General features: G+C 36.8%; 1 protein-coding gene across 2 annotated transcripts in view; it reads right to left on the reverse strand.

Moving 5' to 3' along the window:
- Positions 1 to 20,509, reverse strand: part of LOC112750499 (uncharacterized) — a 34,393-nt gene extending 13,884 nt beyond the window's left edge. Inside the window, exons 1-12 of one of the 2 annotated variants that reach the window (XM_025799249.2) lie at positions 20,231 to 20,509; positions 16,294 to 16,355; positions 15,909 to 16,001; positions 15,522 to 15,693; positions 15,014 to 15,129; positions 13,552 to 13,638; positions 13,339 to 13,455; positions 13,186 to 13,249; positions 12,961 to 13,103; positions 11,923 to 11,970; positions 11,750 to 11,818; positions 10,431 to 10,506 (exon numbers count right to left, since the gene is read on the reverse strand). In XM_025799249.2, coding sequence (XP_025655034.1) covers positions 10,431 to 10,506; positions 11,750 to 11,818; positions 11,923 to 11,970; positions 12,961 to 13,103; positions 13,186 to 13,249; positions 13,339 to 13,455; positions 13,552 to 13,638; positions 15,014 to 15,129; positions 15,522 to 15,693; positions 15,909 to 16,001; positions 16,294 to 16,355; positions 20,231 to 20,354 — 1,171 coding nt within the window. In that variant the 5' untranslated portion in view covers positions 20,355 to 20,509. Of the gene's footprint in view, positions 1 to 10,430; positions 10,507 to 11,749; positions 11,819 to 11,922; positions 11,971 to 12,960; positions 13,104 to 13,185; positions 13,250 to 13,338; positions 13,456 to 13,551; positions 13,639 to 15,013; positions 15,130 to 15,521; positions 15,694 to 15,908; positions 16,002 to 16,293; positions 16,356 to 20,172 lie in introns of both variants that reach the window. The other variant, XM_072216620.1, reaches the window with a different exon arrangement.
- Between the last annotated feature and the right edge of the window lie 3,861 nt (positions 20,510 to 24,370).

The following is a 24,370-nucleotide window of genomic DNA, read 5'->3' on the forward strand; positions in this document are numbered from 1 at the left end:
TTTCTGTTCAAGCCATACTTGTTTCTAATAACTTTATGCCAAAGAGAATGTGGTTCTACAGGAAAAAATCATTACCATTTTGTTGCCAAGCTAATTTTTTCTTTTTAATACAATATTATCAAAAACCCAGTCCTCCTTGTTTATTTGGTAGACAGAAAATCTCCCAACTCACCAGATGATCCAATGTGAAATCCATAGCACCAGATCAAAAGAAGTTCCTCATTATTTTCTCAATGGTTTTAGGCACTTCCTTCGGTATACAAAACAAAGATAGGAAATAAAGAGAGATACTTGATAAGCAGAACCGAATAGAAGTGATCCTTCCTCCTAGTAAGAAATATGCTCCTTTTCCAAACTTGATACTTAGAAATCTTCTTCACAATAGGATCCCAGAAAGAGGTTCAAGTAAGACTCCCACCTAAAGGAACACCCAAATAAACAAGAGGCCATTTTAGAATTTGACATCCAGCCAAAGATGCTATGTCAAAGAGATAAGTTGGGTCAATATTAATCCCCACTAAGCCATTTTTAACCATATCGATTGTTAAACCAGAGGATAGCTGGAAAACATTAAAGATGGAGAGCGCATTAGAGAAGCTCTCCTTATCATTTTTCCAAGAAAACAATGGTATCATCCGCAAACTGAAAATGAGAAATTGCACTCCCTATGGATCCTACTCTTAACAAGCCCCCTCCTCCCTGCTCTAATGATCAACTAATTATATACATCAACCACTAAACTGAATACAACAACAACAACAAAGCCTTGTCCCACTAGGTAGGGTCGGTTACATGGATTTAAAGACGTCATTGAACTTTATCATGTATCATGTCTACAGAAAGACCGTTTACACGTAGATCTTGTTTGACTACCTCATGGATGGTCTTCCTAGGTTTTCTTCTGCCTTTCACCCCTTGTCCATCTTCCATCTCATCCATCCTCTTGACTGGGTGCTCTGTCGGTCTTCTTCTCACGTTCAAACCACTTGAGACACGATTCTACCATTTTTTCTACAATAGGTGCTACTCTAACTCTCTCTTATCTCTTCGTTCCTTATTCTAACCAATCACGTAGAACCACTCATCCATCTCAACATCTTCATCTCTATCACACTTAACTTATATTCGTGCTCTTCTTTGACCGCCTAACACTCTATATCATAAAGCATAGCCGGTCTATCGTAGGGCGATAGAATTTACCTTTAAATTTTAGAGGTATTTTTTTGTCACATAAAACCAGACGCACTCTGCCATTTTGACCAACCTGCTTGGATCCTTGTTCAATCTCTCCATTATCCTATATGATGCACCCAAGATACTTTTAACTTTCCGTACGATGTTTTCTCCAATCTTCACCTCTATATTAGAGTTTTCCCTTCAGCGGCCGAACTTACATTCCGTATATTTTGTCTTACTACAACTCATGTGCAGACCATACACTTCTAGAGCTTCTCTGACTCTCCCATAAAAACAATATCGACAAAAAACATGCATCATGGCACAAGCTCTTGGATATGCTCTATGCGTACTATTAAGACTAATGTGAAAAGATATAGACTTAAAGATGATCCCTGGTGTAATCCTATACCAATAGAAAATTCTTCTATCACACCACCTTGAGTCTTCACACTAGTTGTAGCCCCATCATACATGTCTTTAATTGCACGAATATGTGATCCTTGCTCTCTTCCTTTCCAAAACCTTCCATAAGACCTCCCTTAGCACCCTATCGTACGCTTTTTCCAAATCAATAAATATCATATGTAGATCCCTTTTATTACTGATACCTCTACATCATCCTTCTTAACAGGTATGTAGCTTCAGGGGTGGATCTGCCTGGCATTAAGTCAAATTGGTTCTCTGTTAATTGTGTTTCTTAGCTCAGCCTCCGTTCTATCACCTTTCCTCATAACTTCATGGTATGACTCATGAGTTTGATCTTTCTATAATTTTCGCAACTCTGTATATCTTCCTTACTCTTGTAGATAGATACTAATGTGCTCTTTCTCCACTCATCTGATATCTTTTTTTACCTTAAAATCTCATTAAAAAGCTTGGTTAACTAACTGATACCTTTCTCTCCTAGCCCCTTCCAAACTTCAATCGAAATATTATCGGGTCTTACTACCTGCCATTTTTCATTTGCGTTAGAGCCTCTTTTGCCTCGAATTCTCGAATCCTTTAATAATAGTCGAAGTTTTAATCTTCTTCCCTCGTGTATAACCGACCAATGCTCGAAAGAGTCTTCTGTCCTTTATTAAATAACTTGTAGAAGTAGTTCTTCTACCTTTCACTAATCTTTTCATCTTGAGCCAAAACCTCTCCGTCTTTATCCTTTATGCACTTAACTTGATCCAAATCTCTCGTTCTTCTTTCACGACTCTTTGCGATTCTATATATACATTTTTCTCCTTCCTTCGTGCCTAAATACTAGTAGAGACTCTCATATGCTCTAGTTCTTACTTCACTTACAGCCACTTGTCTCTTTCTTAGCCGCCTTATATATTTTTCAATTATCTGCATTACGGCACAAAGACCATTCTTTAAAGCACTGCTTTTTGCATTTATCTTTTCCTTTATACACGCATTCCACCACCAGGACTTCTTGTCTCTTGGTCATATCCCTCTAACTTCACCAAAATTTTCTTTTACTATTCTTCTAATAACTTCTACCATCTCCCTCCACATCTTCTCTGCGTTTCCATTCCCTTCCCACTTTGCCTCTTCTTCTACCCATCTTAGAAAGCTTCTTTGTTTCTCACATTTCATCCACCACCACCTCGTCCTTGAGTTCTTCGTATTGTCTTTTCCTCAACTTTTGCTCAACGCGAAAATCCATGACGAGCATCCTATGTTGTGTTAAACTCTCTCCCATAATAATTTTACAATTAATGCAAAATTTTCGGTCGACTCTCCTCAACAAGAAGTCGATTTGAGAGCTTGTCATGCTATTCCTATAGGTTATACGATATTCGTCTCTCTTTTTAAAACATGTATTTGCGATGAGAAGGTCAAAGGTTGAGGAAAAGTCCAACATAGTCTTACCCTCGATATTGGCCACCCCGAAACCATGGCTTCCGCGAATACTTCCATACCCAATTACTTCTCTTCCAACAACATGGCCATTTAAATCTCCTCCTAAGAAAATCTCTAGATCCTCCCAAAACATCATCTTGTGTTGCTTGTCCAAATCCACGTGCAGTGCCTAATCGCTAATCACATGAAAAGTACATCCTTCCACCACAAATTTGATAGAGATTATCCAATTACACACCCTCTTAATATCCACTACGTCCTTCTTCCACTGCTTATCCGCGATAATACCTACCTGATTCCTATTCTTCACCGTTCCTGTATACCAAATTTTGAACTCGAAGAACTCTCTTGTCTTCGGGCTGACCCATTTTGTTTCTTGTAGGCACAGGATGTTTATCTTTTTCCTTGTCATGGTATCCACTACCTCCATGGATTTTCCTGTTAGAGTATCTATATTCCATGTCCCAAATCTCAACCTTCTCTCGCTCCGACCTTTACCTTAATCTTTTTCTTTGTAAACTAACTTATTTACCCTCATCCGTTCACGAAAACACAGGAACCCTTACTCATTTAACACTACACCAGGACACCGATGCAGCGAGTTTTTCTCATTTGACACTGTACGCGATACGCGAGCCATACAGCACGTTGCTTCTGGGCAACAACCTAACTTTAGCGTAATAATATTTTTGATCCATATCATGAAGATTTGACTAAGTTTTTATGTTGGCTGTCGAAGGCCTAACACAACCCTCCTCCTCCTTTATCCAAACTTGGAACCGGCTATATACCGCAGGTGTAGCATAGGTAAAGTTAACCGCTAAATTGAATAAGAAGGAAAATAGATAGTCACCTTGCCTCAAACTCCTCTCACCATCGAACCATGACTTTGGCTCATCATTAACCATGACTGAGCTGAGAAGGTACTTGTAGCAAGGTAGGCTAAAATCCAGTTTCTCCATTTAAAACCAAATCCTTTTCCCTTAACACCTTATCCAGAAACCCCATTTGACCCTATCATAAGCTTCTCAAAATCTAATTTAAACACTAAACACTCTCGCTCACTTTTTCATACCAGAGACCACCTCGTTAGCAATCAAAGCTACATCCAAAATCTACCTGCTACAAAAGCACGTTGACTTTTCGAAATGGTTGTCCCACAAACTTCACACGAGGATTGAAAGGACCTTTGTGATGATCTTATACAAACCAGTGACTAGCGTTATAGTTCTAGAATCTTTGACTCTAATTGACTTGTCTATCTTAGGAATCAGAGTGATGAAAGTAGAAGTAATGTTAACACCAATCTTTCCATTCCTATGAAGTTCATCAAACACCTTGAGAAGATCTTTAAAGATACCCCAGCCGCCGTAAAAAAATGTTGCAGTTAAACCATCTGAACCAAGTGGCTTGTCTTTGTCCATACACCAAATAACTAGCTAATTTCATCTTCCTCTATTGAACAGAGAGAAGGGAAAAATGGAATCTATTATTGAACTTCTCAATTGAAGGTTTACATACATGCACTATAATGAAGTTGATCAAGCCTGTGACTAATTGAGCACTAATTCTAACTAACTGGTACAGCTAATTTAATTTCTAAATAACTTTAACTTATGCTACTAATCAATACATCTAATATCCCCTCTCAAGTTGGAGCATACATGTTGTATGTTCCTAACTTGGCCATGAGAAACTGAAACTAAGGTGCAAAGAGTGCTTTGGTGAGAATATCTGCAAGTTGATGCTTGCTTGGAATGTGCACCAGCTTGATAATTCCAGAAGCGACTTTCTCTCGAGTAAAGTGGCAGCCGATTTCAATATGTTTGGACCTTTCATATAACAGATTGGTAGACATCTGAATAGCCGATATGTTGTCGCAAAAAACCATGGTTGAATGGACCTCATCGTGCATGAATTTTAGCAAAGCAACAAGCGAAAGGACCTCACAAGCAGCATTTGCCAACGGCCGATATTCAACCTCGATCGAGCTTCTGGAAACTACATCTTGTTTCTTACTCTTCCACGATATCAGAGAATCACCCAAAAAAGTGCAATACCCAGTGGTGGATCGCCTCGTATCTAAACAGCCCCCCCAGTCCGCATCAGTGTACATTGCGAGATTGAATTTGGACTTAGAGGAGAAAAGGAGCCCTTGTCCCGGTGCAGCTTTCAAGTAACGTGGACCTGATGAGTGGCATTCAATGGGGAAGGGGCGCGGATCGGACATAAACCGGGCCAATTTCACTACTGCGAAGGTAATGTCTGGCCTGGAAATTGTTAAATACATGAGGCGGCCAATCAGTCTTCTATAGTTGGACGGGTCAGGTACGAGAACGCCTTTACCAGCTCGAAGTTTCAGATTTGCATCCATAGGCGTGGTGGCAGGCTTATATCCTCAGTAACCTGTCTCTTCCAATAACGACAACACATACTTTCTTTGAGTAAGCACGATGCTAGCTTTAGAGTGTGCAAGTTCCAAACCCAGAAAAAACTTGAGGTCACCCAAGATTTTGAGCTTGAAAATTGATTGGTGTTTCAGCTTAACGTTGTCAACCATCTCTTGCTTGGGGGCAGCAATGATGATATCATCCACATAAACAATGAGGAAAGTAGTCGCATCGCCTTCTCCCAAAGCAAATAGAGTGTAATCCTGTTTGCATTGTGGGAACCCGTGGCTGAGGAGAGTGTTGCAGAATTTGGTAAACCATTGCCGTGAAGCTTGCCTTAGACCATACAAGGACCTTGTGAGCTTGCAAACTAATCCCCCTTTCCGTTGAGGATGGCCCAAGGGTAACTCCGTGTAAACTTCTTCATCTAATTCGCCGTTGAGAAACACATTGTTGATATCTAATTGGAGAAGACTCCAATTCTTGACAGTAGCAATGGTGAGGAGAGTCCTTACTGTGGTGATTTTTGCGACCGGGCTAAAGGTATCCCGAAAGTCAATCCCGGCTTGTTGAGTGTAGCCTTTGGCGACGAGGCGTGCCTCATAGCGCTCCAGTGTACCATCAGCCTTTAATTTGGCTTTGTACACCCACCGGCACCCGATTGCACGTTTGGCTTTGGGTAATTCGACCAAGACCCAAGTGTTATTGGCTTCGAGGGCGTCTAGCTCTTCTTGCATGGCCTGCCGCCACTCTTTGAACTTGACAGCTTGGTGATAGAACTGAGGTTCAGGAATGATGTCCAACTGAGCAATGGAGTTGTGATATTTAGAGCTGAGCTTGTGAGTACTCAGATGGTTAGTGAGAGGATATCGTGTTGAGGTATGGTACACATAGTCATTTAGATATGATGGTGGCTGAGTGTGTCGGGTAGATTGGCGTAATGGTGGTGGCTGAGGCCGAGTGTTGGGGACAATGGAAGAAAAGCTTGGAGAATGGGGTGCGGATGTGGAATTGGTGTGAGGCGAAGGTGGTAAATGTGATGGAATAGGATCTAGAATAGGCTTAGGTAGTGCAAAGTCATGAAACTGTGTTGGATTGAAGATGAGGGGATTGACTAAAGGGCATGATGTTTTCATGAAATACAATGTCTCTAGATATGAAGAACTGTTTGGTGCGCAGAATGTAAAGTTTATATCCTTTATAGCCAATAGGTCAGCTCTTGGGCAAAATTTAGTCCTAGAATTGGGAGTAGTTGCTGCATAGGTAAGTCATCCAAAACTTCTCAAGGAATCATAGTTGGGTGTCTTGCCAAAAAGGAGTTCAAATGGTGACTTGAAATGTAGAAGTTTGCTGGGAGTTCGGTTGATAATGAAGGCAGCAGTGATGATGCATTCACCCCAAAAGGAAATGGGCACTTTGGATTGGAAAAGTAATGCTCTTGCAACATTCAAAAGGTGTTGATGCTTGCGTTCCACAACGGCTTTCTGTTGCGGACGATAAGGACATGAGAGTTGCTGCAAGACTCCCCGTTGCTGCAGGAATGCATCGAGAGCAAGTTCTTTGGCATTATCCGACCTGAAACACTTAATTCTTTGGCCAAATTAAGTTTCAATCAAGGCAAAAAAATTCTTTAAGCAGTCTGTAGCCTTAGACTTGTGAGTTAGCATATAAATCCAGCAAAAACGAGATGCATCATCAACAATTGTCAAGAAGAAACGTTTTCCATTATAAGTTGGGATATGGTAAGGTCCCCAAACATCGCAATGTATAAGGTCAAAAGCATTGGAGGACATGTTATTATGTGATTCAAAAGGAAGTCTTTTGAATTTCGCTAAGAGACAAACTTCACAAGTGTGATGGGCTGACTTATTTGGTGATTGCAAGATGTTATCTAAATGTTGTAAAACACTAGAAGGAGCATGTCCTAAACGTGCATGCCATAATTGGGATTTGCACAAATTTATTTGATTAAAACTAGTATGAAAGGCCGGATTAGACTGAGTAGAACATAAGGATCTGAGGAACCATATGATGATGACTTGGTTGGGGTGTCGGCTTTCAGGATATAAAGTCCCTGCTGCAGGCTACCCTTCCCAATCTTCTTCGAACACTTGTTGTCCTGAATAACAGAGTGTATCCAATAGTCACAGTGAGTGAAGAATTGGAAAGTAAGGCGGACACTGATAGTAAATTGACTCCAATTCAGGCACATAAAGCACATTGTGGAGTGTAATATTGTTATTGATGAAAACTGACCCTATGAAATTCGCAGAAAAAATGTCACCATTTGGTAAAGAAACTGAAAAATTCTTAGAGGTATGAATGGACTCAAAAAGTGATAAATCACAAGCAATATGTATAGTGGCTCCACTATCCAAGATCCAAGCATTATTGGGTAAATTTGACCTTAACATGGATGTGTTGAGAACAATACCTACTGGGGTTGCGACGCCTGTGGATTCAGGAGTTGGAATTTCCTGAATTTGGTGATGGTTGAGTAAGGACAAGAGTTGTTGAACTAGAGCAGAAGTCAGGTTGGGAGTGGCAGGTGTTGACGGTTCCAAATTGACAGACACATTGTGCACGGATGGCCTCGTGCCTCTCCCTTTGCCAAAATTTGGTGGGAACTCGTGGAGCTTATAGCACTTATCGATTGTGTGCCCAAGAAGGCCACAATGAGAGCAGAGAGGACGATCTTTCTTGAGTGTGCCTCGGCCACGACCTTGAGGCTGAGTGGCATGAGGATTGCGGGCGAGGAAAGCGACCTGAGGTTGTGGCAGTGAATTCAAGGAAGCTCCTAATGCTCGATGTTTCTCTTCTTGAGTCACCAAAGATAGCAACTTGTTAATCGCAGGCAGAGGTTCCATGAGTAGGATTTGGCCCCGAATTTGAGAGTAAGACTCGTCTAGTCCCATCAAGAAGCAATGGACGTATTCTGCTTGAAGAAATTCTTGCATAGCTTGAGCATCACCACAGTTGCATTGTACGGGTCTGTAGGAGTTCAATTCCTCCCAAAGAACTTTGATCTTGGTAAAGTATTGTGAGATGGTCATCGTGCCTTAGCGGAGATTCATCAAATCACATTTTAACTCGAAAACACGAGGGACATTGCCATGCTGAAATCGGTCTTTCAAATCATTCCAAAGTTCAGCAGCCGAATTTGTATACACCAGTGAAGTGGCTATCTCTTTTGAAACAGAGTTCAGAATCCAAGTGCTCACTACATCATTGACACACTGCCAGTTTTCAAATTTCTCTGGTTTAGTGGTAGGATCAGGTTGAGGAACAGAACCTGTGATAAAACCAAGCTTTCTCTTGCCATTGAGGGCTTTTCATATAACGCGGCTCCAGGAATGGTAGTTGTCCTCACTGAGTTGTTGAGTGACTAAGATCAAACCTGGTTGATCAGCCGAAAAGAGATTGTATGGATCGATCGTCATGGATGAAGCTGAAGAAGCAGTCGAAGACAGTGAAACGGAAGGATCCATGAACACGCACGATGAATGTCTTCTCTTCGAGGCTCGTTGATCAGAAATTGCTGTTTCGATTCAAGAACAGGGATGAAACAAGCAAGATCTCATCAATCTCTATCGTGTGAGCCAAGAAGAGAGGAAGAAAGAAAGAGATCGAGGAAAGAAGATGCAGAAATGGCAGAGAGGAGAGGGAGAGGAAGAGAGAGAGAGAGTGGACGGTTACGGAAGCTTCAAGAAGGCTTTGCTTCTGATACCATATTGAACAGAGAGAAGGGAAAAATGGAATCTGTTATTGAACTTCTCAATTGAAGGTTTATATACATGCACTATAATGAAGTTGATCAAGCCTGTGACTAATTGAGCCCTAATTCTAACTAACTGGTACAGCTAATTTAATTTCTAACTAACTTTAACTTATGCTACTAATCAATACATCTAATATCCTCAAAAGGTCTTCCTAGGAGAGTTGTCTTTCCTTGATGGATGTGGGATAGATCTAAACCGTCAAAAAAAGGTCCAGAAGACAACACTGCACGTGGAGGCCCGTGATGAAATTTGGGGAGACGTGGCTCGGGCAACCGGACCGACGGCCAATGCATCTCACCCTCCAGAGGTCAGCCTATGGTTGCTCTGTCCATAGTGGTAAGAGAGAAGTTCAGGTACTCCACTAAGAAGAGTGGCTCGGTGATTTTGAGAAAAAGGAGAGAATGTAAAGAAATTACTGTTCACTCAATTCTTTATTGGATAAAATGTGAATCAGATTCAGAATAATAGAAACAGTTAATAGAAATAATCCAGAAATGAGTTGACGAATAAGCTATTGAATACTCTCTAATCATATTGATAGGATCCTGGTATCCACATAGAAAATATGAAGGAGAACGACCTTGTATTTCTGAATGCAGAATCGTATTAAGAAATATCAGTGAATACAGGAGGAATTTAAAAACAGACAAAAAGAGGCTTGATTTTCTCCTAAGCCTTGTTAGAACAGGTACCAGGAAATGAAAGTAATTGTAATGTTGCTGTAGGATCAATGGTAACCCCAAACCCATGGGGGATAACACTAATTTGTGGAAGTGCAAGAGCTCCAACAATCGCCAAGTAATATGTTACAAATTATCAGCCACTCCTGGTCTCCTACGAATCATTGTTTCTGTTTATTTAGAGTCAATAACTCCTAACTAATTAATGGTCCTAACAAGTTCCAATTCCAAATTCTTGTATATCCCCCCTCCATCCTACTCCCTTGAAAATAATATCTCCTTACAAAATCACACAGGATTGCCACTCTCTATTCCCTCTCTGCCATCTCATCAGTTTGTTAGGCACATTAAGAGCTCGCACACCTTTCAATTTCCCTCATTTAATAACTATTGGGACTTGCATAAAATTCTCCCCACCCCGGTGTTCCTATGCATCAATCACTAAGTACGATGAACATAACTGATCAAACATATGGGGTCAATCATTGAAATATAAAACCAGATTCAAAGAACATAAAATAACAAAGTTTTAAGGAGTTCCTGACCAGAGATACGACAGCTGTAAGTAGCATCCTCTTCATCAGCAATGAACTGGTTGGCATCTGTTGTCCATGTATGAACCTAGAAAGTGATAGAACAAATCCTAAGTGTCATTATTTTTAATTTTTATTAGTCAAGATGCAAATCCAGAAAACTTGGAAAAGACAGGTTGAACCAATGGTGCCACTATACACCCATAATTTTTAATCTGTCAAGGAATTAAACCAAATATATGTCCTATCTCAAACCAACAATCCACAATTGCTCCAGCGTATTCTTATTATTTCATTCAATCAATATCAGTTGAGAGAAATTTATTGATAACTCGGTCAAGTTTTAGGAGGAAATATGAGGCTTGTTCGATAGCCTTGTAGCTAGAGGTAGAGAGATCGAAGGAGTCATTAAAAGAAACTCAAGTATAAATGGGCTAGACACATATGCTTTATAACAGACCACTATGGTGTCGCTGAATCCATATAGCTAACCCCATCTAGTGGGATAAAACTTTGTTGTTGTTGTAGTGCGCAAATATAGGTCCTGCTTTGTAGCAAAATGAACACTCTTCCTAATTGAGGAAACACTCCACCGGTGATTTAGTGGCAAGTAAGGATGCATATATCTTATCCTTCTTTAGAGACTAGAGTTCATAACCATAGGACCTCATGCACCGAGCGACCCATTTTTCATATACCAGAATGTTGTGGGTGCAAGATCTAGTGCTGAAGAAGAATATTGGCCCATGGCATTAACCTCCTGCGAGCTTATGTGGCTGAAACAACTTGCAGAAATCCAATTTGGGACAATCAAACCAATGACACTTACATGTGACAACCAGGGGGCTTTGCACATCACTTCTAATCCAATCTCACGGTAGTTAATTATGTATATCCTGTAATTATGTACAGAATCCCTTTTTCAAGCTATATAAACTTTGCTCCCCTGTGTACCTCAACACACAGAATTCTCATGTCTTTTCTCCCCTTCTCTAACACTCAACAGTTCATCAGTTCCAACATATAAAATATAAATCCAATACCCCTTGGTGCAACACACGATGAGCATGATAAAACTAACTACAAGATTCTCATCGATCTTTCCCTTTCATATATATGACACAAAAATGCATAAATATGCAAACCATAAGATGTATGCAGTTGCAACTTGCACATGTGGTAAAAAAAAGACAAAAATATTAGACTTCCATCCATCCTAATACAGTGAAATAGGTACTAAAAAGTCATTGGCATTGCATGGGATCAACCAGCAAGATAGCGGAAGAAAAGCATATGAACTAGGAGTAATGCAAAGACTCAAAATGTAATACCTGTTGTTCAGTCATCTGAAGAAAAGCAATAGTGTGGAAAACCAATTCTTTGGCATTCTCTAGAACCAGCTACAGAAAAGAAAAACACATTTAACAAAAACAAAACTAAATAAAACCCTTCACAATAGAGAAAATTATCAGAAAATAACATTTTATAATGTTGCAAACCAAACCTGGCTTAGTCTTGAATTACCCACAATGGTCAATAGAAGTTCAAACAGCTGTATAGAAGTTAAGAACCAAAAATATAGTTAAAAAGTTATGATGAGAAATCAAGGAAACAAAAGCATATAAAACTATGTAGACCTGACTGAACCAGTTCAAATAAACCAGTTGATTACTTGACATCCAAGCACTACAACATTTAATCCTTTCAAATTATTCAGCAAAACATTTACAAGAACTAAGGAAAGATAAAAATCAAAAACTATAGGCGGCCCTCTCTGCTAATAAGTTGATCAAACCACTACATTTAATAACAGGGAACAATATCATTGTCATTTCAGGAACTTCAATATCTTCTGCAGAATCTGTTGAGTAACTTTGATAATTAAATTTAGGGTGCGTTTGGATAGAATATTCTTAAATTTCATTGTATTTCAAATATAAAGGAATTTAAATTCTGTAATTAAACTCCCTTCAATTTTAAAATTTTTTGTTTGGTTGAAGTAATTATATTAGTTGTATTTTTAAAATGCTTTGTTTTGGAAAAGATAGTTAGATTATCTTCATTAATAAAATATATAGTTGATTTTATCATTTATCAGTTTAAGTGTTAATTAATGCATATAAATGCATTTTGAAGTGAGGTAGAGAGAGAAACTCCTCTTTTGGGGGAATTAAAATTCCTCATTTTTAATAGCCAAAACCCCTCGATAAAATCCCTTGAATTTTGAAATTCTCTTTAGAAAATATCCAAACACATTGTTTCGCCATTAAGAAATTCAAAAATGGTGCTGACCAATAGATATCTGAAATTTGGATTGATTAACCAAGGATATCTTTAATAGGGTTCTAGTTCCCCATTTACTCAATAATAAGAGACACACATAAAAATAAAGTAACTGGAAAGGAAATTGAAGAAACCACCTATAATAGGGGAAATCAATTAGTTAGTTGACTGACATGAAAAATATCTCCAATAGTGGAATGTCCATTCTGATATCATAAAATCATACAATAAACATAACAACTATCTGTTTTATTATCACCTGGATAACAAAAGAATCAAGGCTTTTCTCTGAGCCGTCAGAATCATATCTTCCGTCATATGAATCTTCTGCTCCTTCAATCGATGCCTGCTCATATACTCTCAAAGTGGAGATAAATGTATTCCACAACGGTCCCAGTACAACTACAAGACCAGCATGATGTAGAACAAATATTACAGGACCACCAATAAAAGGCTCGGCATACTAATAAGCAGAAGAACATACCCTCAAATTCGCTTTTGATGAGGCTCGAAAAATATTGGACAAACTGATTCAAGCATTTCACAACCTTGAACAAGGGAAATTCCTTATCACATTATTAATTACAAAACTAAAAAGAAAAATTACGAACAGGACTTTTGAAAGAACCAGACAAACCTCCATTCTGACACTCCAATCGTCTGGATTTTCAGGTTGGACTGGAATTTCTAGAATAGAAGAGAATTGTTGCATCCATGGTTTAATCATAGGAAGAATCAGAGAACTTGTTTCTGTCTGAGCAGAACATCTTGATATATTAATAATTAAAAGAAAAATACACTAATCCAACAATGCACAAGAATCATTCAGTCACTTAGCTGAAAGAAATACCTTATATACACCAGCCATTGTCCCCAACACGGAGGTGCAAGAATACACAATTGAAAGAGCCTTGCTTCTTATGTACATGTCATATATCTAAATGCAAAATCAGATATACAATATGCTCAGCGTACAGAAAAATGCTCATTTCCATTCTATATTATTTTATTTTGTCAAGAATTCATTGATCATGGGTAAGTATGAAAATGAATTATCAACAAGATTAGATTAGTAAAAATATTTCAACATTGGTTAAAGGAAATCGCACTAATAAAATAAAAATGAATTTTTTTACAGCTGACAAAGCTAATATGCAATAATGCAAGATACCAGTAGGCAGAAAGGACCATTATCTATAACCAGACCTGTCAATTTCATTCCAATATGCTCCCCTCTTTTCCTAGATTAGAAGTTACTGTTAATGTAGAGAAAATAGAAGAAAGAACTCATTGCATTTTCATTTCGTCCAAAGAGATGTATATATAAAGATATCTATCACTACTATCACAAATGCTAAACTACTATCAACCAACTACATTAATAAATGCTAAGCTACTAACAACCAACTACATGCTGACTTTCAACACTCCCCATCAAGCTTGAGTATATAGATCATATACACCAATATGTTTAGTCCTCTCATGAAAGACAGCATTAGAAGCAATATCTGCCATGACCAGATCCCTTATTCGAACAACTATGCACAACAAAATAATATCAATGAAATTTTGCAAGGCCACAAAAAGCTATTTTCTTTTGTGTGTGTTATGTGCAGGGAAAACTTAGAATAAATTTTCCTTGCAGTGGCTTATGGCTGACTCTTTATGTAATACTTTATTTGTCATCTTTGGTGAGTGTTTGATCTGCCCTACAAACTTATGTCAATTTCAACTTGATTAGGTTTACTAGTTGTAGGTGTAGGAAAGATTTAGTGGAATCCATGTCAGCAGTTGGAGTATTTGGTTGAAGGTTACCCACCCTCACTGAAAGATTTTCAAATAAGCAAGTTTTATGGGATAGGATTAGAAATTAGACCTCTATTTCGTGTAAAGCTCGTGATCTTTGATGGCATGAAAATTTTTCAAAGCATACTCAACAAGGAATTCCTTTTTTCCCTAAAGAAAATAGCAATGAGTTGGTAAACATCATGGAGGATAGTTCCATTTGATATCATATTGAATTGGTGGAAAAATAATAATAAATTAGAAGTGAAGGTGAAACAAGTATATGTGGCTTCAATCCTTAGGTTCAATTCTTGCTCTCTTGAGGATAGACATTGATCAACACTATACACCATGCAAAGAAAAAAAAAAAAGACATCCTCTATTATTTTGATGCCACATCCTCTATTATTTTCAGTTTGAAATTTCCATCGTACCCAGTATCATCTTAAGAGTATGGCACAAAACATTAGTCACATGTATCAATTTTGAAATGAACAATCCACCAAAGAGCAACTTAAGAAAATCACCTGGGGAGAGGAGACAACTGTCATCAAACTTGGGAACATGGCAGGTATTAGTGTTGGAACCATTTTATCATCCAAGTCCGCACAAAGAAGAGCCAAGCATCTCATAGCTCCATGCACTAAAGTAAAATTACGTGAGGAGATAAAAGCAAGTGTATTAACATAGTGATTCCACAAACATAGTAACACCAAAATCAACAACAAACCCCCCAAAATAACAAAAGAAAAAACAAACAGGTATCACAAATTTATTTACAGTACAAGAAAAAAGTGAAATTGAAAGAAAATCAACTAGTAAGCTGCATCATGCCATATTTCATTGGTATATGAACTGGGTGGCCAATGATCCAAGCATAGTAACAACATGCTAAGAAAACCAAAGGGCAAAACAAAAAAGTGATCTTTTAATCCAATGTTGTCTCTACAAGAAAATAGAGCCCGTTTCATCTGACGCAAAAGTTGTTCACACACATAAAATGCCACAATCACCAAGTTATACAAAAATGCATACCTCCATTTAAGTTGGTTTGATTGTTAATCAAATTTAACAGAACTGGTAACAAGTCTGGCCATGATTCTGGCCAGTCATACACTGCAATGGATGCCACAGCCATACCAATAGCTGTGCAGATTTTCCTATGACCGTCATCCAATGCTAACAGAAGTATTCTGCGTACAATTTCCTGATGATGAAACATGATGTAGCTAGCATGAGAAGCAAGCATAGTTGTAGAAAATTTCATTAAATGGCCTTCAACAGATGAATAAACCCTAAATCTTAATTCCAAAAAATCTTTAGAAAACAACAACCAAGTCTTTTCCACTAAGTGGAAACAATATCAGTACATACAACCATTTATAGTAAGCTTAATAATTTTGGAAATGAGAATATATTTACCTTCTCATCGTCAGGAACAACAGGAGGTTCAAAAGAGTCCTCACCCTCATACCAATGCTTTTTAACAAACTGCTTAAGAAGGACTGCAGCTAAGTATAGGAATGTTAAGTAATCAAATTTCATAAGATTGTTTTCCTTTCTTTTGAAACAGTTGACTATTTAACTGACATGAGGAAAGAATGTCCTGATTACTTAAATCATTGGAAAGATTCAAATTTTCAAAACAAGGAAAACGGCCACCAATGATGAAAAGTAGCATAATGAATGTTACTTTCAGCAGTTGATATAAAAACTTATCACAAAACAAGAAAAGATTCAGGAAAATATTTCAACTCCAAATGAAAATTGAAAATAAAAATTACGGGATAACTAGGAAGAAGGATATCTGACGCAATCCCACGGCAAATTCCTTATTTGCAGCAACTTTTGTTAATGCACTGCCAAATCCTACAAGGCCATTCAGATTGACAATTTCAATTAATGCAACACACACCATATTGAGACAACATAGCAATTTACCATTAAAATACAGCAATATCCAAGCTAGAAGTTGAAATATAAGAAGAACTGAACCAATTCTCATTGCCCTAAAACTAATGAGAAAATTATGTGCACTTAGCATGAAAGTTAGTATGACCACGGGCATTGCTCCTATCACTATCAGCCCATGAAGAACTTGAAAACATGCCAAAAGTTATATGAATTATAAGAAAAACATCACTAGCAGTTAAAAGAGAATAAATGACTTTGAGCAGAAAATAAACCATTCCTCATTTATAAAGCTCCCTCATTTTACATACAATATTGATCCATATTCTTCCAACCCAATTAAGAGATAACACAGTAATTCAATTTAATTAAAGAAGAAATATTATGATCAAGGTACAAACAGCACAGTGGACCACAGGTCCTCAATGTATAAAAGAGTATTCGCCCAAATTTATTATCCATTCCCACTTATTAAGACAGAAACCTTACTAATAATCTAATATCTATCCCCAGCATCATGTTCTTTTAATAGAAAAGAAATTTATTGAAAGATAAGACAATGTGCACAACAAGGTTAGACATCCTCACATAATAGAGTAAGCTAGAAAACTCTCGAATTACATTAGAAGAGACAGGACTTAAGAAACTGACTCTACCAGCCAGAACTCCTAGGTAGATTAGGATATCTAACTTACAGGTTAAATACCTAATATACCCTTGATGAGCTTGTTCAACAAGCCTCCTCTACAATACTATATAAGCTAACTGAAATTTAGTAACTCAAAGCAACAAATTCAGAAAATATCTTCTCTCCCTTTTCTCTCTATTCTCTCTTCTTTCCAGCTTCTGTTATGGTATCAAGGGCTTCCATTGCATAACTTCAACGGAAACTCTGATGCATTCCTACTCGGAGCAATCAGCTCTGCCACTTCCTATCTCTGAAGCGCCACCGAGAATGCTACCTACACTGTCCTTGAGGCAACACGACCGAAACTTCCTCCTCCGGTGCCATCAAGAACTCGCCACCATCAAGAGCAACAGGCTCTACAACCTTGTTTACCAAACAGCTGTGCATCCAACTCATTTTCTGTCGGTGGAAGATGCTCTCGCAACAAAAAGTCTCCGCCAAATACGAACTCTTACCTGAATCTTCTAGTCTACTTCCTTCTAAATTGAGGTGTAAAGTAAATAGATAGTTAGTGGTTAGTTTATGTATAGATGGTGGACAGTTAGTGGTTAAGATATTTTTAGCTGATCGTTAGTTGGTTAAGATATTCTGTAATAGTTTGCCATAAATAGCAGGTTTGCTAATAGATTCAGTTTTCTTGCCATTTACACCAATTCACTTCTTTCTCTTTCTCCATTAGTTGCAAGCTCTCTCCCTTTTCCTCTCACCTCATATCTCCTCTCTTCCACTCTTCACATGGTATCATCGCTAGGTTTGATTCATGACCAATTGCAATGGCGTCCCTTCCCCTCATCTCCTGCTTCTTCCTCTTCTCTTAAACTCACACAAAAGAGTCTGATGAGAACTACTTTATCCTACAGAATTTCAAATCTGGTTCGGGTAACAGTTCCAATCAGCGAATTCTAAAGAAGTTCTTAATCTACTCTATCCTAAGATTCATTGATCCAACCTTTCAAGATTTAGCTCATGATTCTTGATTCCTATCTCAATTGAGGTTTGTGCTCTATTCTGATCTTCAATGGATGTGCAGCAAACTGATTTTGGTAACATTGGTACTCAAAATGTGGATCTCAACACTCTCTCTCAATTGCTTCTTCAATTTCCTCATCTCCAAACTCAACGGAATCAAATCACAGTGCATCCCACTACTGAACCAAATAGTTCCTATTTTCTACATTTAGTCAAAAGTCCCGGTAATCCTCTGATATTGTTTTGTTTCAATTCTCATAATTATACCACCTGGCCTGATTCAATTTGGTTAGTCTTGAAGTCTAAAAACAATATTCCTTTCATTGATGGCTCCCTCCCCAAACCTGACATATCCGACCCACTGTTTAATGCCTGGGATCGCTGCAAAATATATGTTATGGATTAACTTGTCCCTTTCTTAAGACATCACAAAGGGTAATTTCAAGGAATGATGCATCAAATTTATGGAGTGATTTGAGGAGGTATTATACTATTATCAGGGAGATCTTTATCATGTTTCAGAATTGTATGAAAAGTTGTACAATGCAAGACAGGGTGACCTCAGTATAACATCCTATTTCACAAAGGTGAAGGGACTTTGGGAAGAAATTCATAATTTCAGACCAATTGCCTGTGAACTAGTTGCTCCAACATATGCAATTGTGGATTAGGATTGATGAGAACCTATAGAAATGAAGACTATACAACAAGATTCCTTCAAGGCCTCAATGATCAATTTGGTGACTAAAACCCCTCCCTGAAATTGATACAATATTTGCTATACTCACCCAGCAAGAACGCCAAATCAATCCCTTAACTGATAGACCCAAGATTTTATATGTCGCAACTCAAGGAACAAATAGCATTAGGGGCAGAAGCAGGGGAAGATGGGACATGGTAGGTAGAGGTAGAGGCCAAGTACGAGACCATAGCACCAAACATTGTTCCTGTTGTAGAAGAACGGGGCACATAGTAGACACATGTTACAAGAAACATGGCCTTCCTCCACGTGCAAAAGACAGAGACTAGGACTATCAACAATGTTCACTAACGAGAATGATGAATCCAACGACTCACCCAATGCTAGTGTTAAAGACAGTGAGAGTCTATATTGTAGCCTAACCAATGACTAAAGGAATGCACTGATGTCACTCCTACAACAGTCCACCCAACCAATCCAACAATCAATCAGATCTCCACTCCATCAAGCTCAAAAATCTAAAAACCACACAAGGTTCTCTCCTTGCTGTATCCCTCTCAATTAACAAGAAAAAGTTCTGGTGCCTGGGTAGTGAACACAAGTGAAATAGATCATGTTTGCTTCTCTCTCAAATTTTTTCACTCTTTCACTAATATAAATCTTATTGTTGTTAACATGCCTGATGATTCCAGTACTAGAGGCATTTTGCCAACCCCACTTGTACTCAACACTCAGATCACCATTAACTAACAGACCATGTACTGAGCACCAAAAGAAAGCAAGCATCGTCATCATCATAATAATAATAATAAACCAAAAACCCTAAACATAGTATTTCCAACCAAATACACCATAGCACTGCAAAAACTGTGAACAGCCACACAATCTTTGCTTCTTCTACATGTGTCCAAAAACTTTTGAACATAGTGAGTAGAAACTTTGGTAAATTCAAACAATAAACTCACGATCCTCTGAGTTAGTCACTCCTTCAGGTCTGCTTAATTATGAATATCCTCTGTCTTCTACCCCTAATAAAAGTTTATAGTCACTTCAGAATTGAGATATTGGCATGTTTAGTTGTAGACTTTATTTCCAGATTCTAACTCACTCCTTATACACAACCTCTTTCTACCTGGATAAACCCATCCAGAAGTTGGAAGCTCCCTCTAAAGTCAAATCCTTTACTTAGATACTTGGGGCTTAAAAGAATTAACGCTAATGATAACTTGCAGGTTCAATAACCACATAAAGCTATGTCCAATGACATGGGTGTGATGTGTAGGGAAAGCTCAGAAACAGTCTTACATTTGCCCTTGCATTGTTCTATTGACTAGGTTTTTTGGTTTTGGGAGCAGGAAAGAGGTGAAATCTTTCTGGCAATGTGCAGTATGCACCAGAGTTGAACACAATTTACGCACCTTTAAAGATAGCTTTTCAGATGAACAAGTTGAATGCGCAGAGGAAAGAGAGGAAAACCTGGCTGGAGAGAGGCTTGATTGAGGGAAGCTTCGGCAAAAGTGCGGACCTCGTGGTTGGGGTCGAGTGTGGCGGACAAGCAGTTGAGCAGCCACTGCTGATCGTGATCCACAACGTTAGCCATTCACCAAACAGAAAGAGAGTTCCTTCTTTCACTGCTGCGTGACCTATTTTTTTTCTTGCTTTTTGTCACTCTTGTTCGAGAGGAGTAAGAACTAGAACTTCCAAGTTAGAAGGTAGTCTTGAGTGCGGCGTTCAAATGGTGAATGGAGGTTTAAGCCTTTATTTGTTTATAAGCATGGGACAACGCCACAACGGGACAGACACAAAATCAGGTGTGGATTTTTTTTTGTTTACCAAAACTAGGAGACTTTAACCCGTGATCTCTTAGATAAATATAGGAAGACTATAATATTTCAGCGATAACTCATTGACAAATTAGGTGTATGTAGATTGGTTTAAGTATTTTTATATTAAAAATAAGAAAAATGTTATTTGTACACTAAAATCAGTTATTCATGTATTTGTATATAATACATGTGTGGTTTAATTTATTTTTAATATATATTTGCGGGACGGATCTATTCCTATGGCTATGGGTGGGGGTGTGGGGGCGCAAGTGCCCCATTACAATTTGAAATTGAATTTCGCTAGGGAGATAATGAGAAATCTTGACCATATGTACAATAGACTTTAAATTTGGTTCAATACAAGGAAAAAAGAAACCCAACACAATTATTTCAAAAAGTTAACTATCTCACGCTAATTTACCAAAAGAAACCCTCCCCCAACCGTCTGCAACCTCCACTCTCATCAATCATCCCACGTGTTAGAAGCTCTCTCACCGGCCATCAAACACCTATCTACATAGTTATTAAAATAATTATCCGACTACCTAATGAAATGATCATCCATTATTTGTTAATTGTATATATTTAAACCGAATCGAATAAAATAATCATCTGCATATACAGTAAATTGACCATCCAACATATTTGACATTTTTTAGAATTAAAATGTCAAAATTATTGTTGGGGTGGTGAAAACTTGAGAAGAAGTAGAGTGAAATCAAGGCACGAAACAACTAAGGAAAGGAAGTAGAAAAGGAAAAAAGAATAGTGAATAATTTTTTGTTGAACTTGGGTTAAAATTTGCAGATGAATTAGTTAATTGACCATGAATGATGAAGTTTTAAGTTTACTCTTGATATAGTTTTAACACTTGACACTACATAATACCAACGAGGATTTGGATTCTACGCTGATTTTCCTTGTTTGGAAATTATGGGTGTGGCTGCGGATGGATTTGCGGGAGAAGGCCGCACACCTACATGTTGGGAGGCTCTGCGAATGACGCACAGTGCGCGAGTCGTACGTTTGCGGGACGCAGTGCGATGTCGGTCAGTCCTCTAGGCGGCGGTGGTTGATGTTGCTAGCGGAGCTTTTACCGGTGAGAAAGGAAGAGACGGGAGGAGAAGAAAGTACCTGAAGAAATCACGTCATATGCGGAGAGGGAATTTGCAGTATATGCAACTGCCGCAGTTGCAAATCTTTATTTTTTTGAATTTAAAATTGAAAATGATTAAAAATTAATTAACTTAATTATTATTTGAATTACATTTTTTTTTATCCCTATTGTACACATTGTACACTAATATCATTGTCTCCCCATACTTTCTCTTTAAAATTTTATTGAGTAATATATAATAATAATATTTATTTGCCCCCACTAAATTATTAAATTTGACCCCACAATAATTTTTTATTCAACTTTCGATACTTAATAGTCAATTTGAGAACTTCATATTAAATGTCCATCATAATGATCAATTTTCAACTTTAAATAAGATTGGTGTTCTTTTTTAAAAATCGACTCGAAAGAATATTATCTATCCATTTGTGTTTCTTCTTTTGAAATTAACTTTAGTTTTTTTTCATAATAACTATACTAATTGAATGAACTTTTTCAACTATGAATATCATCAAAAGCTAATTGTATGAAAGTTGAATTTTAAATAATTTTTTAACCACATATACAAAAAAAAAGACATTTTGATTATATTGTCAAGGTTTCAAAGTATAAAATATAAAAAATTAAATTTAAAATTATATGTTATTATTTAAATTATTATTTTAGTATTTTAATTTGTAATTAGATATTTTGACACTTAATCATATTTTACAATAATAAAAAATAATTATAACAACAATTATGCTATGTATATATAAAATAATCATTTATATAGAATAAATTTTAAAATGTAAATTTTAAAATACAAAATATACATTAAAAATAAGTTAAATAATATATGTATTTATACACAAATTTATAGTAAATAATTTGATAGTTAATTTTTTATGTAAACATAATATTTTTATTATAAAAATTATTATCATGTTATATATATTTCGCCCCACTATCAAAATTTTCTGGATCTGTCACTGTGTATTTATATTTCAACATATATTTTATATTGATGATTGACTTTGGTGACTGATTTTAGTGTACACATAATTACTTGAGTATTTTAAAAATATTTTAATTAAAAATATTTTTTAAAAAAGTAAAACAAAGTTGAAAATATGTTTTTTATTTTTGGAATTTTTAGTTATTATCTTTAAAAATATTTTTATTTTAAAATACAGAATTTTTAGTTTTAAGTTTAACATTTGAATTTCTTTGATTTTTTGTTTATGCATTGATTTTTTTTTCCTTCTCTTTTTATTATTAATTTCATCCGCTGATTCTGTTTTTTTCCTTCTTTGTCTATCATTAATTTTTTGGTATGCCAATTCTTCCGTTCTTTGTCATCAAATATTGTTGTTAGGTCTTTTACTTTTTAACCAACTTACATAAATATCCTTTTAAAAATGTGAAGATAACATTTTTAATATGGTCAATTTTTTAAATCAAATTTTATTAATTAATTTCAATAAAAAATAACATAATTTTCTAATATAGGTATAAAATAAGATGGGATCTTCTAAGTTCAACTAAAATAGCCAAATATATTGTGATAAGATCAAATTAGATGTCCATTAATATGGGCAGTTGGATTTTATTTCCAATACTGAATGAAGTTGAAAAGCAAATTTCATACACTTATAAATAGGAGTAATCTCAAGTATATTACACACATACACAGAAGCAATAAAATATCATTCTCTCTTTATACATAGTTTCTCTCTCTCTCTCTTCGTTACTACATATAAATATATGAATCATCTTTATTGAGCTAATTATATTAATGCTAGAGTCTTCTATCAACACTTCTTTATTTTATATTATATCTTCCTTATTTATTTATTTAGTTGTTTTACAACACGTTATCAGCACGAAACTCTAACGAAATTTTAGGAAGACTCCAGGTAACAAATTTTTATTATGTGAATTTAATGCTCTTGATATATCTAGAAATAATTATTTATCATGATGTTAAAATCCATCTTGATTTAATGGATCTTGAAGATACCATTAAGGCTGAAAATAATGCATCCCAAAAGGATAAAGCCAAAGCCATGATTTTTCTTCGTCGTTATGTTGACGTATGACTGAAAAATGAATATCCCACATTAAAAGATCCTGCAGATCTGTGGAAAGGCCTTGAAGAAAGGTACAATCATCAAAAGACGGTGATACTTCCTCAAACCTGATATGTTAGAGGAAATTTTCTCGACATTCCATGTTTCGAAAGTGCTCCTGCAGCAGCAGTATCGAGAAAAATGATTTAAAAATATTTTGAGTTAATTTCTTGCTTTCTTGTTGCTAAACGCAACAATGAGTTGCTCTTAAGAAATCATGAAGCGCGCCCAGATGGCGCCGCCCCATTTCCTGAAGCAAATGCGGCAAATTATAACCCTAGAAGAGGTAAATGGCAAGATTTTGATAATAAGAAAAATTATGGAAGGAAAAAAAATTATGCTCACAAGAAAAGATCTCACCAGAAGTGGGATAAAGAAAGAAACAATGGGCAAAGTATATCAATTGAGGATAAATGCTTCCGTTGTGGTGAAAAGGACCATTAGTCACGTACCTGTCGTACCCCAAGGCACCTAGTTGATCTTTATCAAGCATTCTTGAAAAAGGATGACAAAGAAAAGGAAACAAATTTTGTTTCAAATTATGAAAATTCCACCACTC

The sequence above is a fragment of the Arachis hypogaea genome, chromosome 15 (assembly GCF_003086295.3).
Source record: "Arachis hypogaea cultivar Tifrunner chromosome 15, arahy.Tifrunner.gnm2.J5K5, whole genome shotgun sequence".
Classification (NCBI taxonomy): Eukaryota; Viridiplantae; Streptophyta; class Magnoliopsida; order Fabales; family Fabaceae; genus Arachis; species Arachis hypogaea.